The sequence below is a fragment of the Cupressus sempervirens genome, chromosome 7, assembly GCF_028749045.1.
Source record: "Cupressus sempervirens isolate cs-2001-9-10 chromosome 7, ASM2874904v1, whole genome shotgun sequence".
NCBI classification, from domain to species: Eukaryota; Viridiplantae; Streptophyta; class Pinopsida; order Cupressales; family Cupressaceae; genus Cupressus; species Cupressus sempervirens.
In genome coordinates this window covers 875,962,755-875,979,371 of record NC_143124.1, presented here as the reverse complement: position 1 = coordinate 875,979,371, position 16,617 = coordinate 875,962,755, and the positions used below count along the sequence as shown (strand labels likewise).

The window sequence follows — 16,617 nt, the reverse complement described above, 5'->3', positions numbered from 1 at the left end:
AATAATTACCATTTACTAATTCTTGGCAAGTGGACAAACATCTGTCCAAACCACCCAAAAATACTATTGTTATTCATAGATAAGGACGAACAGTTGTCCAAGCTACCCATAAATACTACTGCTATTTTCAGGTCAGAAATAACAGCTATCCAACTAACAATAATTAACACTCCCTCTTAACGAGGAAGTTGTTCTACAAGACACCCATCTTATCTCTGAAGAAGATAAATTTGGCCTTTCCCAAAGCCTTCGTCAAAATGTCTGCTACCTTCTCATCTGTAGGTATGTATTGTAGTCAAACAACTCCCCTTTGTACACAATCTCTGATGAAGTGATATCTGATATCTATATGTTTAGACCTATCATGAAACACTGGATTCTCAGACAACTTGATGCAACTCAGATTATCTGAGAATCCAGTGTTTCATGGTAGGTCTAAACATATAGATATCAGATATCACTTCATCAGAGATTGTGTACAAAGGGGAGTTGTTTGACTACAATACATACCTACAGATGAGCAGGTAGTAGACATTCTAACGAAGGCTTTGGGAAAGACCAAATTTATCTTCTTCAGAGATAAGATGGGTGTCTTGTAGAACAGCTTCCTCGTTAAGAGGGAGTGTTAATTATTGTTAGTTGGACAGCTGTTATTTCTGACCCAGAAATAGCAGTAGTATTTATGGGTAGCTTGGACAGTTGTTCGTCCTTATCTATGAATAGCAATAGTATTTATGGGTGGTTTCGACAGCTATTTGTCCACTTGCCAAGAATTAGTAAATGGTTATTATTTACTAATCCTTGGCAAGTGGACAAACAGCTGTCCAAACCACCCATAAATACTATTGCTATTCATAGATAAGGACGAACAGTTGTCCAAGCTACCCATAAATACTACTGCTATTTTCGAGTCAGAAATAATAGCTATCCAACTAACAATAATTAACACTCCCTCTTAGCGAGGAAGCTGTTCTGCAAGACACCCATCTTATCTCTGAAGAAGATAAATTTGGCCTTTCCCAAAGCCTTCTTCAGAATGTCTGCTACTTGCTCATCTGTAGGTATGTATTGTAGTCGAATAACTCCCCTTTGTACACAATCTTTGATGAAGTGATATCTGATACCTTCACCTCGAACATATCTGATCTCATACTCGACTGTACCACACAAGTAACGTAGCACATGCTTAGCCGTTATCCAATGCATTCTCTTTGGTTCAACCATGAACTGACTAAGAGAGTTTACTGCAAATGCTATATCTGGCCTAGTTTTAACCAAATACATAAGTGAACCAATCAACTGTCTATATAAAGTGGGATCTATATCTTTCTCCTTAGATTTATCTACCTTCCTCAAATTCGTGATCATGGGTGTAGACATGGCTTTGCAATCCTCCATCCCAAATTTCTTCAAGATTTCAATGCAATATTTCCCTTGACCAAGGAAAATCTCCCCATCTGTCTACCACACTTCCATGCCTAGAAATTAGTGCATAAGTCCTAAATCCTTCATCTCGAACTCTTCTGCAAGGTTCCTCTTGCAATCCACTATGAGCCCTAGTGAACTTGTAAGAAATAGGTCGTCCACATAAAGAATAAGAATGAGAATCTCACCCCCAACCATCATGTAGTAGAGGTTAGTATCTGCTTCACTCTTCACAAAGCCCATTTTCTGCAAGTATGTATCAATGCGCTCATACTACGCTCTAGGAGCCTGGTTGAGTCCATACAATGCTTTCTTCAATCTGCACACATCAGTCTCTTTGTTCTGTGCTACAAAGCCTTCTGGTTGTCCTATGTATACCTCCTCCTTCAACTCACCATTGAGGAATGCTGTCTTGACATCCATTTGATGGATTTTCCATCCCATCTGTGCTGCAAGTGAGATTACAGCTCGTATAGAAGTATACCTGGCAACTGGAGCAAATGTCTCCTTATAGTCTATTCCCTCCTTCTGAGAGAACCCCTTTGCCACGAACCTAGCCTTGTATTTCTCGATGCTACCATCTGCACCGTGCTTTATCTTATAGATCCAGCGTGATCCAACTACAGCCCTATCTGTTGGTCTAGGCACTACCTCCCACACATCATTCTGCATTATTGAAGAATATTCCCCAACCATAGCATCTCACCATACCTGATGTTTTGTAGCTTCCTAATAGCTAGAAGGCTCACTATCTACCAACTGACTAACTAATGCCACGTAGTCATTGAACTTGGCTGGTTGTCTTCGCTGTCTAGTACTCTTCCTAGGAGCTCCCACAAACTCCTGAGTATCCCTTCTTTGCTTTCCCTTTACCCGCTAGGGCAACGTTCTCTTGTTCCACCTCATTTTTTTGACTCTTGTTGGCCCCATTGACAAGACTTAGTCTAAACTCCTCCTGAGTGAAATCAGTCCATAGTCGATCCCAACTCGGTAAAGTATCTCATCCACTGACAACTTGAACAAAGACACTCCATTGTTTAGTAAACCCATTTAGGGCTATTCTCACTAGCTCATCATCACTAGGGCTATCTCCAACAGCTGCTAACTCATCCTTGACAAGTCTGAGCCTGGTGAGGTAACTTGTGATGTCTTCTCCCTGATTCATCCGGGTATTCTTTAGCTTCTCTCTGAGAATCAACTTCCTGTTGGTGGTAGCATTTTGGTACAGATTTAGAATGGCGTCCCACATCTTCTTCGCTGTATCTAACTCTGAGATATGTGGAACAATATGATCCTCGACACCATCAAGGATAATCCTCCTCGCTTTGGCATCATCCTTCCTATATGCTACAAGCTGTGTTGCATCTGTTGGTATAGGTACACCACTGGTAGCATAATCCTTGATAGCATTCTCTTCCAACAATAAAGAAATGCTGGCCTTCCAGACACCAAAATTTGAAGCACCATCTAATCTATCCTGATCTCTCAAACCAACTGAAGCCATCTCAAGGGTTTAAAGCAATAATAAATCTAAAGAGATCAAAATTTATTTCTTAGGGAAAACTCTTCTACCCTTAACAATGCTCTGATACCATGTGAAAAATCAACCTATTACAGTCACTGATTATTAATCTCCTATCGTAAATGATTATTAAACTGCTGAAAATAAATTTCTAGCTAATATTGAAAAATAACACAACTGCAATTTCACTTATAATACGGAAAGAAATGTGCAACACAATGAACACAATATTTTTGGACATATTGTCCCTAGAAAAACCCCTAAGGGAAAACCAGTTCTACAGATGAGAAATTATATTAAACTTCAGCAAATCAAGAGATACAAAATTCCTTGCCTCTCACTGGCAGAACTCCGACAACCTCCTAATTTCTCCCACTGATATTCCCCACTGCTATCTCCACTCTAACATTGCGCCCTTGCTAACACTGCAAGACTGTTTGCTAACACTGCAAACTTTTCTCCAAAACTTCTTAATCCAAATGACCCAATGACCCCCTTTTATACTACTCCTGTTGGTAAACCAATGACCAAGATTAAATTAAACCAACGGCTGAGATTAAGACAACTTGATAGCCAATAATAGAATTGGTTGCAAGGTGTCCAAAAGGAAATCTCTAAAATTAGTAAATAATAACCATTTACTAATTCTTGGCAAGTGGACAAACAGTTGTCCAAACCACCCATAAATACTATTGCTATTCATAGATAAGGACGAATAGTTGTCCAAGCTACCCATAAATACTACTGTTATTTCCGGGTCAGAAATAACAGCTGTCCAACTAACAATAATTAACAGTTAAAACTCAGAATTGGGTTAATTAATTTTAGAGTAAGTTTAGAAGTTACAAGGAACGTTATATTGTCGTGAGTTAAAAATTAAAACTAAATGACTAGAGGTATTTTAAAAAAACTCAAAGAATTTAAATTAAGTATAGGTTAAGAACATGAACTATATTGTCCATAATGCAATTACATTTTGTTAAAAATCTCAATGCTACTCACTACTTTTCCCCCCTTTCCCATTCACTCACCTCATTTTTTGAACACTTTTCAAGAGTATAATAGAAAAAAATTACAATAATTTTAAATCAATTTTTGAAATACATAATTCTTATGAGCTTCCTTCACTAGCCAAACTTCTTAATATTGACTCATTTAGCGAAGGAGTCTACATATTTCCTTAAGGTATCATCTTTTTATAACATCTTGACTATAATATGTCTTTTTATAACATCTTGACTATAATATGCTTAATGTAATTCCTATGGTCTTCTGCATTTCTTAGTTGTTTATATTGAAAATCAATACTTGAACACAATCTTTTCAGCCACATTACTTTTTTACTAGTATTTGTGTTAATTATACAATCTACTTCTATAGTGGATTTAACATGACCATTGACTATTATTTGTCATTCAACTAATTTCTCTCTTAGACCCAGTAAAGAGATTTTTCCATGGACCTCCCACAATCTTCAACATTAGCCCAATTTGAATTAATAGAACCCTAAAAACCCTTTTTTCATAAATTAAGTGTTTAAAATCTTTAACAGTAATAATATGTATAACTTTTTCTCTTCCAATTCGTTATTAATTGTAGAATAGTGATCTAGAAATATCCTTATTCCAATTAAATAACAATAGGTCAATAGTTTGCAATCATGTATTGAAAAACAATTTTAAAAGGTTGTGTAAATTACATTAGGAAATATCATTATCAAGGTGTCTATTCAATTTTAACAAAAACTTTAATAAGAATTAAATGCTTAACAATGATATCTATAAGAATTTATATATATATTTTTATCTAAAAGAGGTAAATTAGATTTTAAATATGCATTCAATTAAAACATAACACTATATCTTTTGACACAAATGACTCAAATTAATAGACATGCTAGTTTTTAAATATACATAATCACAGCCTAATATGCTATACTTGTGATTTTAAACTTTTTTTGACACAATTTACACAAATAAATAAACTTTAAAAAAATTGAATTACGTCCTTTGATAAAAAAAAATTATAGACTTTGAAAGGACTCTTCCTATAATCAAATAAAATAAATATATTTAAGAAGTCATTCAGGTATCCGATTGCAATTATCTACACTCAAGTACCACAATATTAGCTACTATAAAACACTTTACAAACAATAAAATAAAATAAATAAGATTTCAAATATGTCGATGCAATAATGTAGACCTAAAAAAATCTAATGCTGGAGATAAGAAAGAAGCGTTAAATGTTTAGTAGACTACTAATAGTACACCATTAATATAAGGAAATAATATAAAGCATATTGAGAGCACTGTTAACGCATTATTGATTAATGTTCCCTTGTTACATATTATGTGTTATCAGTCATTGCTCTATATTTATGTGTCTCGTTACTTAGTTCCAACCTGTCTGTTGGCAAAGAGATTGGGTGGGGTCTAAAATGAGTTACAACTATCAGACTCCTTAGCTTCTCCTTCCAACCATATACTTGTATGATATTAAGTCCAATTAAGAGCCGTCATATTTCTGCAGTTTAATTTCTTGTCTCTTTTGTAATTATAATTTTCTTAAATTCAAGAGACAATCAAAATTTAAAGAGATGGTACCTACATCAATACACTTAATTATTTTGGTGGTACAGTTGAGAATTCTACACGTATATTACTTGTAACCCCAGAAATCTCTTGGCTGTAAATGGGTAATACTCATCTGGTACTCACTTTCTTAACTTTTAACTTGTTTCATCATATTTAAGTATAGACAGATCGTATGATTGTCAGTTCATAATAAATTTTGCATAGCTTTCTGTTGCAGCGGCCAGCATGTTATTACTTATATTAATTTGCGGCAGATCTTAATGCTGCTCATTGAATGAAATAAACGAAAAAACAAATGAATGTGTCACTAAGTAGAAATGAATGGATGTATCTATGAAACAGTTAGCCATACAAATATTTAATGTTGGCTAAGATATTATTCAGTCGAGATTCGATAAAATATTGTTTTGATATGTATTAACAGAGTAGAGAAGCAAGGTTATTTTGGCTATTCAGTTATTCAAATTATTTAAGGAAGAATTGGTGATTGCAGCTGATATCATGTATGTAAGTATTATGGTTGTGAAATATTAACATAGCCTGAAGTCATGACACATTAATTCTTTTCTTGAGGGTGGAGTGATTTTATTGTTGTTGGATATAGAAGATAACTTTGTTTTTGTTTTATTATCTGTGTGCATAGACCGATTGTGTTATAAATGAAATATCATTTATAAATGTTTATTATAATTTTTTCAAACATATCAATATTTGTTAATTTTTAAAATTATTTATGTAGTAAACAATTCTAGAAAACTAATCTAAGATACATAGTTCTAGTAGATTTAATCAAAACAATTTATTTTTACAAATGATTATTAGATACACAATTTGGAACATACTAAGAGTAAGATTACAACTAAATATTTGAACATCAATATAAATAGAACTAACACCCAACTTTATCTCTAATACGCTTATGTAGAACTATTCAACTTAACATACAAACCAAAACCAAGAACTTGAAATTTGGAATTTCTATTTAGAATGCTTTGTTTTATTTTAAATGAAGGCATAATGTTGGGAATTTGAAGTTCAATAGTCAATGTGACCAAAGGCCTTCTCTCATCTCTTCATTTGATAGTTGTATGTGTTTCTATAAATGGATGTGTACAAATCGTGTATGACATATAGGTGTCACATTAATGAATATTATTTCCTACTTCAAAAGTGAATGTACTCAGTAAATTGGTGAACCACTATAATTTCCTCTATTATGTGTTTTGTCTCTATTTTTCTTGTCATTTTAGGTATATTTATTAGTTTCATTTGCTTGTTTAAGACTCCACACATAATTCTCCTTCTAATTGGTTTTAGTAAGGCATGAACATCTTTAGAGTAATTTGAAAGACATGAGGTGATTTAATCATTGTTATTTTGAAAATAAGAATTCAATCCAAGATTCTCTGTATAAATACCAATTTTCAAATTATCATTCCAACACTTTATTACACTTTCTAATCAACTGTATAACTAATTAAATGAAAAGTAATAATAATTTATGATAGTGTTAGTCTTTATCAAAACTATATAAATTATGTAGTATACTACGAACAAATATAGTCTACAAAATTCATATTCTAGATTTGTCTCCATAAATGTTAAAATTTAAATCTTCTACAATACCCAATATAAAAATTAATAAAATTGAAAAAAAAAAAGAGTTTAGTTCATAAAAAAAATACCCAAACATTACAACAATTTGGTGACTAAGCATACCACAAGGAGCGGAAAAGAAGGAAAAGCATTCCATGCTATGCAAGTTATTCGATACATGCCTTTATCTGCAAACACAATTATCTCTGCCACATTCTATCGGATTTTCAGAACACGAAAAACGGCTTTGAGATCTGTTAGAAGCACATAATTATATTCACAAAAGATAAAAAATTTATTGGCAGCCGGCGCGTACATTAAAATAACTGAACATAAAGTGGAGTCTTAAATATTAAAACCGGAAATTAAAAACGACTAGAAAAACTGTGGGCATTGTTGGGATGTTGTAAGGATTCGCCACGTACTCAATTTTGGAACGAGGTAAAGTAGAGAGCATCATACATGGTGTTCTGAACCAAAAGAATTTAAGAATCTCTCTGAGAGGCCAGGATAATATTGCTGGGCTCCTCTCTCGATGTTGGTCAGTAGGAATTAATGTTTTCTTCGTTCCTGACGCCATGAAAAGTGTGGCAGAGAGCTCAAGTATGAACGAAGGGAAGGAATGGAAGAGGAATAACTGAGTACTTACTTTAATGAAGCCGCAAGCGGTGGCAGATTTGTAGTATTCTTTTGGAGAGCACATGGTCGGCGTGTCAGTGTAGTTTTTTTCTATTCTGAATTGGACGGCAAGCGTGAACAATTCAAAACAGAGAGAATAAGAAATGTGGAAGATACCGTGAATCCTATTTTGTATATCCCTAGGCGCAGACTAGAAAACAAACAACTCTCGTGCATTTCAACGTCATTTTAAAAATCGGATTGAGAAAGTGCAGATTAAACGAATAGCAGCCATAGCTTTCGCTGTTTTGTACACGCAAAGCCATGTGCAGGTGGGCCTCCTGATATGACCTTTCCATGTGCACCCTTAACTAACATTGTAACGTTTTCGTTGCTTGGTGGAAACATTCAAAGGCCAGGGGGCTCTCTGGCAGTCTATATATATACACCCATTTCTCCATTACTTAGCAACTCGACCAAAATATTTTCTTTCTTGTCTATCACATCTTTCTCTGTGGTCGGCCTTCAACTAGGTAAAGAACGTTTTTTGGTTGCACAAGTATCTCAATTTGGGTCATTGTAGCTCAATTTAGATAGTGCTCATCATGGTGTAGTTCTTATGTTGCCCCTGTTTCATTGATAGAGATTTATAGTGCAATTCTGATCTGTCCCCTGTTTCATAGATAGATTTTTTTTTTGTTAGGTCTGGTTCTGATTTGAGTACTCTTCTCATTGTTTCTGTTTGATGATAAAGATTTATCAAGTAATTTTGATTTGTCCCCTGTTTGATCGATGGTAATTTGTATGGTCTTAATCTAATATTAGAACTCTGTTTGATAAGAGATTTATTGTGATGTACTCGGTGCAGGAAAACAAAATGGGCTTCCTACTCGGCGCATACGTAGCTTCAGTATTGTCAATTCTGTGTTTATCTGGCTCTCCAGTTGTTTATGCTCAAGATAATGGCTGGCAATCAGCTCATGCTACCTTCTATGGCGGCAGCGATGCTTCTGGCACTATGGGTAACTTTTTTATCTTCATCCTTTTATCTTCTCAAAAAAGGAGTAAATAATTTTTATTGGAGTTATGGATTGGCAATGTGATAAATAAGTGAGACCCTGTGCTATTGCAAATATCTTGTTACCATGATTTTGATTACATGAATTCGTGCTTTGCAGGGGGAGCATGCGGATATGGCAACCTGTACAGCCAAGGGTATGGAACAAACACTGCTGCCCTGAGCACAGCGTTGTTCAACAACGGGCAGACCTGCGGCGCCTGCTACGAAATGAAGTGCAACGACGATCCGCAATGGTGCCTGCCCGGTTCAGTGACTATCACCGCCACCAACTTCTGCCCACCGAACAATGCCCTGCCCAACGACAATGGCGGGTGGTGCAACCCTCCCCTGCAGCACTTCGACATGGCAGAGCCCGCGTACCAGCAGATCGCCAAGTACAGAAGTGGGATCGTGCCCATCCTCTTCAGAAGAGTCGCCTGCGTGAGAAAGGGAGGAATTCGGTTCACCGTTAATGGCCACTCATACTTCAATCTGGTGCTCGTATCCAACGTGGCAGGAGCAGGGGATGTGCAGGCGGTGGCAATCAAAGGGGACAGGACAGGCTGGCAGGACATGTCACGCAACTGGGGGCAGAACTGGCAGAGCAACTCTTATTTGAACGGCCAGGCGTTGTCTTTCAAGGTGACCACCAGTGACGGGAGGACAATGTTTTCTTACAACGTGGCGCCTGCTGGATGGCAGTTCAGCCAGACATTCCAAGGGAGCCAATTCTGAGAGCGTCCAGCTGGATGTTTGGAGTGTGTTATGGGGATGATGAGGTGGCTCCAACGTGGCGCCCTCCCCCTCCTCTTATCATTTTTTTGTATATATACTCTACCTTTCCATCGAACCTAGGGAGAGGAAATCGTTATCTGTTGGTTAACATGTTTTCTTGTATTTTCTGTCATCGGGACCGCAAGTATTTTATGTACTTTCGTCCTGAGCTTTGTTTGCTATTGTAAGTTTATGTCGTCGTCCGGAGCACGAAGCTCATCGGCCTTTTCACAACTGAAAAGATTCGATTGTATTATTATTATTATTATTATCGCCTTTCTACAAATAAATAAAAAGCAATTCTACACTATTTGAAGGGAGCAACGAACTTGATTCAACCAACTGAAATTTAGTTATGTTTTTCTTTAACCGTTATTTGTAGGGTCGTGGAATTCGAAGAATCCAACTTGAATTCTTCTGCTCGATAACTTTTGGTTAGAAATTTTTCTTGTGATAAAGCTGTGGAACTCATAGAAAGCTTTTACAAAACGTATCTTTAAATGTTTAATTAAATAATATTTTAACAGTTTTAAGAATTAAATTTAACAAATTAATTGAATGTCAGAAATTAGTGGGATGGAAAATTGATGAATTAAAAACAGCAGCACAAAGAATAAAAAAAACAGAGCTTAAAAACAGAGCAGCAAAACTCAAACATATCAAAGAGCTATAAAGTTTTTTTCATGTTATTACAGCTGAGAGGAATGCTCTATTTATAGAGCTCATACATATTTCTAGAGGGTTCTTGAGAAGCTTCAAGAAAGGAAGCACTCTAGAGATTTCTACATAATTTTAAATTCAAATTTTGCACAAAGAGAGAGGCTCCAAGAAGCAAGTAGAAAGTTCTGGACTGTGCATTAAATGCCCAGCTACTATAATAAACATTATTTTTAACACCCCCCCATAATGTTTATTTGGAGAGAGTAGGAACATCTTTGAGCTGCAATAGATCTCTAAATTTCGTAGATTTTACGATAGACAATGCTTTTGTAAATATATCAGCAAGTTGATCTTCTGTTCCGCAAAATTGAAGCTCCACCTCTTGTCTTTCAATTAGATCTCGAACAAAATGATGATGCACTTCTATATGCTTGGACCTTGCATGATATACCGGATTTTTTGCTAGCTTGATAGTACTTTGATTATCACAAAATATTGTTGTTGGAGAGTCTTGTGGATGATGCAATTCTTCAAGTAACCTCCTAAGCCATAATGCTTCTTGAGACGCCTTTGATAAACCAATATATTCAGCTTCTGTAGATGAGAGTGACACTGTTGATTGCTTCTTGCTACTCCACGAAATTGGTCCCGATCCAAGATGGAAGATATATCTTGAAGTTGACTTTCTATCATCAATGTCACCTGCATAATCAGAATCTGTATATCCAACTAAAGTAGGTTCTCCTCCATATTTGTATTCAATGCCAAGCTGGTAAGTACCCTTAATATATCTTAATATTCTTTTAGCCGCTTTCCAGTGTTCAATGTGTGGATCTGCCATGTATCTTGATACAATACCAACTGCATATGCAATATCTGGTCTAGTTATAGTAAGATACAAAAGATTTCCAACAAGCTGCCTATATAATTTTCCATCCACTTTCTTTTGAGTAGAGTTAGCACCTAACTTTACTCCTATTTCACATGGTGTATTACATGGTTTACAATCACTCATATTGAATTTTTTAAGTACATCAAGAGCATATTTAGTTTGAGAGAGCATGATTCTTCCTTCTTCTTGCCATACTTGCATACCCAAAAAATAGTGCATTAGTCCTAAATCAGTTATTTCGAAAGCTTGTTTGAGTTGATTTTTAGTTATCTCAATATCATGTGCGTGATTTCCTGTAATAATCAAGTCATCCACATACAATACAATGATAACAACCTTATTATCACAATATTTTACATACACATCTGGATCAGCATTACTTCTTTTAAATCCAACTTCTAGGAAGTACTTATTAATTTTTGAGTACCATTCCCTTGGTGCTTGTTTGAGACCATAGAGTGATTTTCTTAATCTACACACCAAATTCTCTTCTCCATACTTAATAAATCCTGGTGGTTGTTGCATATAAATTTCTTCTTTTAAGTCACCATGCAAAAATGCACTTTTTACATCCATTTGAAAAATTTTCCAACCAAACTTTGCAGCTAAAGCAACTATTGTACGAATGGAAGTCATCTTAGCTACTGGAGCAAAGGTTTCAGTATAGTCTATACCTTCTTCTTGTGAGAAACCTTTAGCCACTAACCTTGCTTTGTATTTTTCAATAGCTCCATCTGATGTGAATTTGGTTCTATAGGTCCACTTGCAACCAACCACATTTTTGCCTTCTGGAAGTGTTGTTAGTTCCCATGTTCCATTCTTCATCAAAGAATTGTATTCTTCCTGCATAGCTGCTTCCCATTCTTCTTTTCCTTTTGCTTCTTCATATGTGTTTGGAGTGTCAACCTGCATCACCTTAGTCATAAGAGCATAGTTAGCAAATATATATCTAGGACCTTCTTGATAAATTTCTTTGATGCTTCTAAATTTCTTTGGATTTTCATTATCACTTTCTCGAGTCTCATCCCATGTAGTGGTTTGCACACCTTGACTTTGACTATTGGTAGAAGTAGAATTTTCTTCATCAATCAAAATTGGAAAGAAAGATAATGTTGGAGAATTATCATTCTTAACATCTTCATCAAACCATACATTTCTTTTAATATAGATTTCATTAGTTCTAGGATTGTATAACCTATATCCTTTCGATTCCTCACTATATCCAACCATTGTGCACTTCTCGCTTTTCCTTTCAAGTTTGCTCCTCCTTTCATCAGGAATGTGAGCATATGCTTTACAACCAAAAATTCTAAAATGAGATACTGTAGGCTTTCTTCCACTCCATGCCTCTTCTGGTGTTATGTTCAAAACTGCCTTAGTAGGTGTTCTATTCAAGATATATACGGCAGTATGAACTGCTTCAGCCCAAAATTTAGCTTCTAGATTTCTAGAATGAAGCATGCACCTAGCCATTTCTATTATAGTTCTATTTTTCCTTTCAGCAACACCATTTTGTTGGGGTGAATAAGAGACAGTTGATTCCTTTTTAATGCCATGTTCTTTGCAAAAATCTAAAAGAGCTTTATTCATGTATTCAGTCCCTCTATCAGTTCTTAGTATCTTTAAATACTTTCCACTTTGTTTTTCAGTCAAAGCTTTAAACTCTTTAAACTTTTGAAACACTTCATCTTTCTTTTGTAGAAAATACACCCAAATTCTTCTACTATAATCATCTATAAAAGTGAGGGCATACCTTGATCCTCCAATTGATGATGTTTTGAAAGGACCCATTACATCACTATGGACTAAATGTAGAGGAGTTTTTGCTCTCCATGATTTACCTTGAGGGAAACTTTCCACATGTTGTTTTCCCATTGCACATCCTTCACACACCTTAGGGCTTAATGATATCTTTGGCAGCCCATGCACCATTTGTAATTTCTCCATAAGCTTGAGACTTTGAAAATTGATGTGCCCCAAACGCTCATGCCATAACCTGCTCATATCATCATATTGAGCAATAGCACACATATGTTTATCTCCATATTTAGAAGTAAATTCTTGAAATTTATATAATCCATTCTCCATTTTACCAATTGCAATGACTCTATAATTATCATTGACATCCTTGATTAAGCACTTATCATTGTAGAATTCTATTTTATGTCCTTGACTTGCAATTTGAGATACTGAAAGCAGATTTGTTTTTAATTCAGGGACTAATTTCACATTTTTGAACAAACCATTATCAATTTTGACATTACCAGTCCCTTTAACTTCTAAAGCACTATTATCCCCCAAATATATTTTCTCTATATTATTTTCACTTATTGATTCAAATTGATTCTCATTATGAGACATGTGTTGTGTAGCACCAGAATCAATAACCCAATCTTCTTTGAAAGTATTATTTTCTTTAAGTGCAACACAAAATGCATTTCTTTTAGAATCTCCTAATTTTGGATAATTATTTACTTTCTTTTCTACATCTCTTTTCTTCTTGAAACATTCATTTGCCTTATGACCCATTTTACCACAATAATGACATTTCCATTTACTTCTATTATGATCTATATATGAAATACTCTTATTTTCATTCTTCCAATTTCTTTCTTTAGATTCATTTTCTTGTGACTTCTTATAATATTGTTTTCCTTTCATTACAAATGCTTGAGATTCACCATCAAATGATTCTTTTTCTTTAACTTGTCTTTTCTCTTCTTGAACCAACTTAGCACACAATTCTTCTGATTTAATACTTTTTAATTTATCTGCAGTATCTAAACCCCTTATAAATGATTGATAAGATCCTGGAAGACTTTGTAATATAATTTGCACAAAATCTTTATCATCTATATCTTTTCCAAGAGAAGCAAGCTCATTTTTCTTTTCCTTTAACTTACTTAAATGTGGGACTATCTCTTGTGAGCTTGATAATTTCAAATTGTATAATTCAGTTGTGAGGGATAAGATCCATACATCACCTGAATTTTGATATAAATCTTTCAAAATCTCCCAAACTTTGACTCCACTTCTCTCATTACGAACTTCTGGAAAAACTTCTTCTAAAAGTGTAAGCTTGATTAGTGCTGCTGCCCTCTTGTCCCTTTTATCCCAATTATCTTGATCATTTCCTGGATTCGTAGGCCTTTGTTCACTACCAGTCACAATATCATAACAATTTTGAAGGGTTAGAGTGATTTCAACATGAGATACCCAATCATAATAATTTTTTCCATTTAATTTAACTGTAGGCAAAGTCACACCAAGTGATTCCATTGTTAAATTCTCTCCCCTTTTTTTTTTTTTTTGGATGAGAATGAAAGATATTTAAGAACTTGAACACCCAAGCTTGAAACTGAAAAAATCTCACCAATTTGTTGAAGAAAAAAAACTTTTCTTTTGCTGCAATATCCTTCCTTTGATGTAGTTTTTGTCCCAAACCAAACTGCTATTCACTCCTTAGTTACAGCCTGCAAATGTAAAGATTCACACAAGAAAAACACATATATTCATTCCAAAAAGCATCATATATTCACAGCCCAAAGAACTGAAAATGCTCTGATACCATGATGAATTAAAAACAGCAGCACAAAGAATAAAAAAAACAGAGCAGCAAAACTCAAACATATCAAAGAGCTATAAAGTTTTTTTCATGTTATTACAGCTGAGAGGAATGCTCTATTTATAGAGCTCATACATATTTCTAGAGGGTTCTTGAGAAGCTTCAAGAAAGGAAGCACTCTAGAGATTTCTACATAATTTTAAATTCAAATTTTGCACAAAGAGAGAGGCTCCAAGAAGCAAGTAGAAAGTTCTGGACTGTGCATTAAATGCCCAGCTACTATAATAAACATTATTTTTAACAAAAATTAAATTGTAATAATATGCTAATAAAATTTTAAAATAAGATGTATAAATTTGTAATTATTAATTGGAAAAAAAGATTGTCAAAAAGTTCAGTGGGCTTTCACTAATATTATAAGCTAATGATTGTTTTCATAATAAGTTTGCATAATGTGTTATGCAAATATATTTCATTTTTTTCTATATTAGAAACTCAATGCATAATAAAATTGAATGAATCCATATCAACTCAACATATCATTAACAGTAAGAATAAATGGTTTTCATTCATGGATTTTAAAGAATAACCTTTTCGTATGAATATTCTTTCTCTTATCTACTAACTACTAGTCCAACTTCCCCACTAAAAAGATATGTTGTAGCCCTCTCATTAAGAAAAGTATGATATTTTAAGTAGATAAATGAAATTTTTTAAAATAGCAAGATAAAATAAAAATTAGTATATATATGTTTCAATATCAATGGCTAAAAAATAGACATTTGTATTTAGACTACATGTTTAGTACTTCATTTGCAAAAGTTGTTGAGAATTACAAAGTCAAATTATCAAAAGAGATGAACAAAGAGAGTTTGAGTCTTACCATATAGTAGTTTATCTATAAGATTTTCAAATACTACTAATAAAAATCATGAATTGTGTATGTCATAAAAGTTTGTGGGGGAAAGGACCTAATAGTTGAGCACCATTAACTTTGAACTTCTCAAAATCCTACATTGAAATTTTAAATCACTCCCAATTTCCTATAGCAATTTACTTGGTAAGACTCCTACTTATCACAAGTTTCTAGGGCCACTTCGTCAAATATGATGTCATATTAGTAAGCTTTTTTAATAAAGTCTCCAAAACAACTCAAGAAAATGGGTGAGAGGATCTATCATGAAAAATGATACTCATGTCATTGCATGATTAGTCTCTTTTTACAACAAAGGGGACATTTCATTTAATTATAGGTAGTCATCGTACCAATAACATCTTCAAAATTATGAATATTAGTTCAAAATATTATCAATCCATTTTTTGAAAATAACATTTCTATTACCAATCCATCCTTTCATTATTTAATTCTAAATTGATTTTGTTATGTTTGTATTAATGTCTTGAGTTAACCAAAATCTATATAAAAATAATCTCAATTCATACATACACATAAGAAAAGAAATAGATTAATAATCAATGACTATTAGAGTGAAAATTTAGAATTAAACATTAAATTAACAATTAAATATAAACAAGGTTAATGGTACTTAAATTTGGGATTGATATAGAAAGGTTGTACTAATGTGAAACTAATATATATGCCACAACTTAATTCTTATTATGTATGTTCAGCATTTTCTTTGGTTTGGGTTATTTGTTGATCAATATTTTTTCTTTTTTTGAATATATCCTTGTCGTGTAGATCTAATCATAGCAAATCAATTTGAAATATTCTTTTATTAAATGGTTCTTAAATTCTCTATGATGAGAGAGGCTATTCAAATGTGTGAGGAAGTGAATAAATATAAAAAAGTGAATTTAAATACTATGTTATTACAACAATTCATTTACACAAATTTTGGTTAACTCAAAATGGCCAACAAAGTGGCCAAGAATTAGTTAAATTTT

The 16,617-nt window shown here is 34.0% G+C and overlaps 1 protein-coding gene across 1 annotated transcript; it reads left to right on the top strand.

Moving 5' to 3' along the window:
• The first annotated feature begins 8,227 nt into the window (after window positions 1-8,227).
• LOC149550252 (expansin-A8-like) lies at window positions 8,228-9,902 on the top strand. The gene is made up of 3 exons (XM_089793345.1): window positions 8,228-8,291; window positions 8,627-8,780; window positions 8,937-9,902. The coding sequence occupies exons 2-3, from the start codon at window positions 8,636-8,638 to the stop codon at window positions 9,551-9,553; spliced, it is 762 nt and encodes a 253-aa protein (XP_089649471.1). The 5' UTR covers window positions 8,228-8,291; window positions 8,627-8,635; the 3' UTR covers window positions 9,554-9,902.
• The last annotated feature ends 6,715 nt before the right edge of the window (window positions 9,903-16,617 follow it).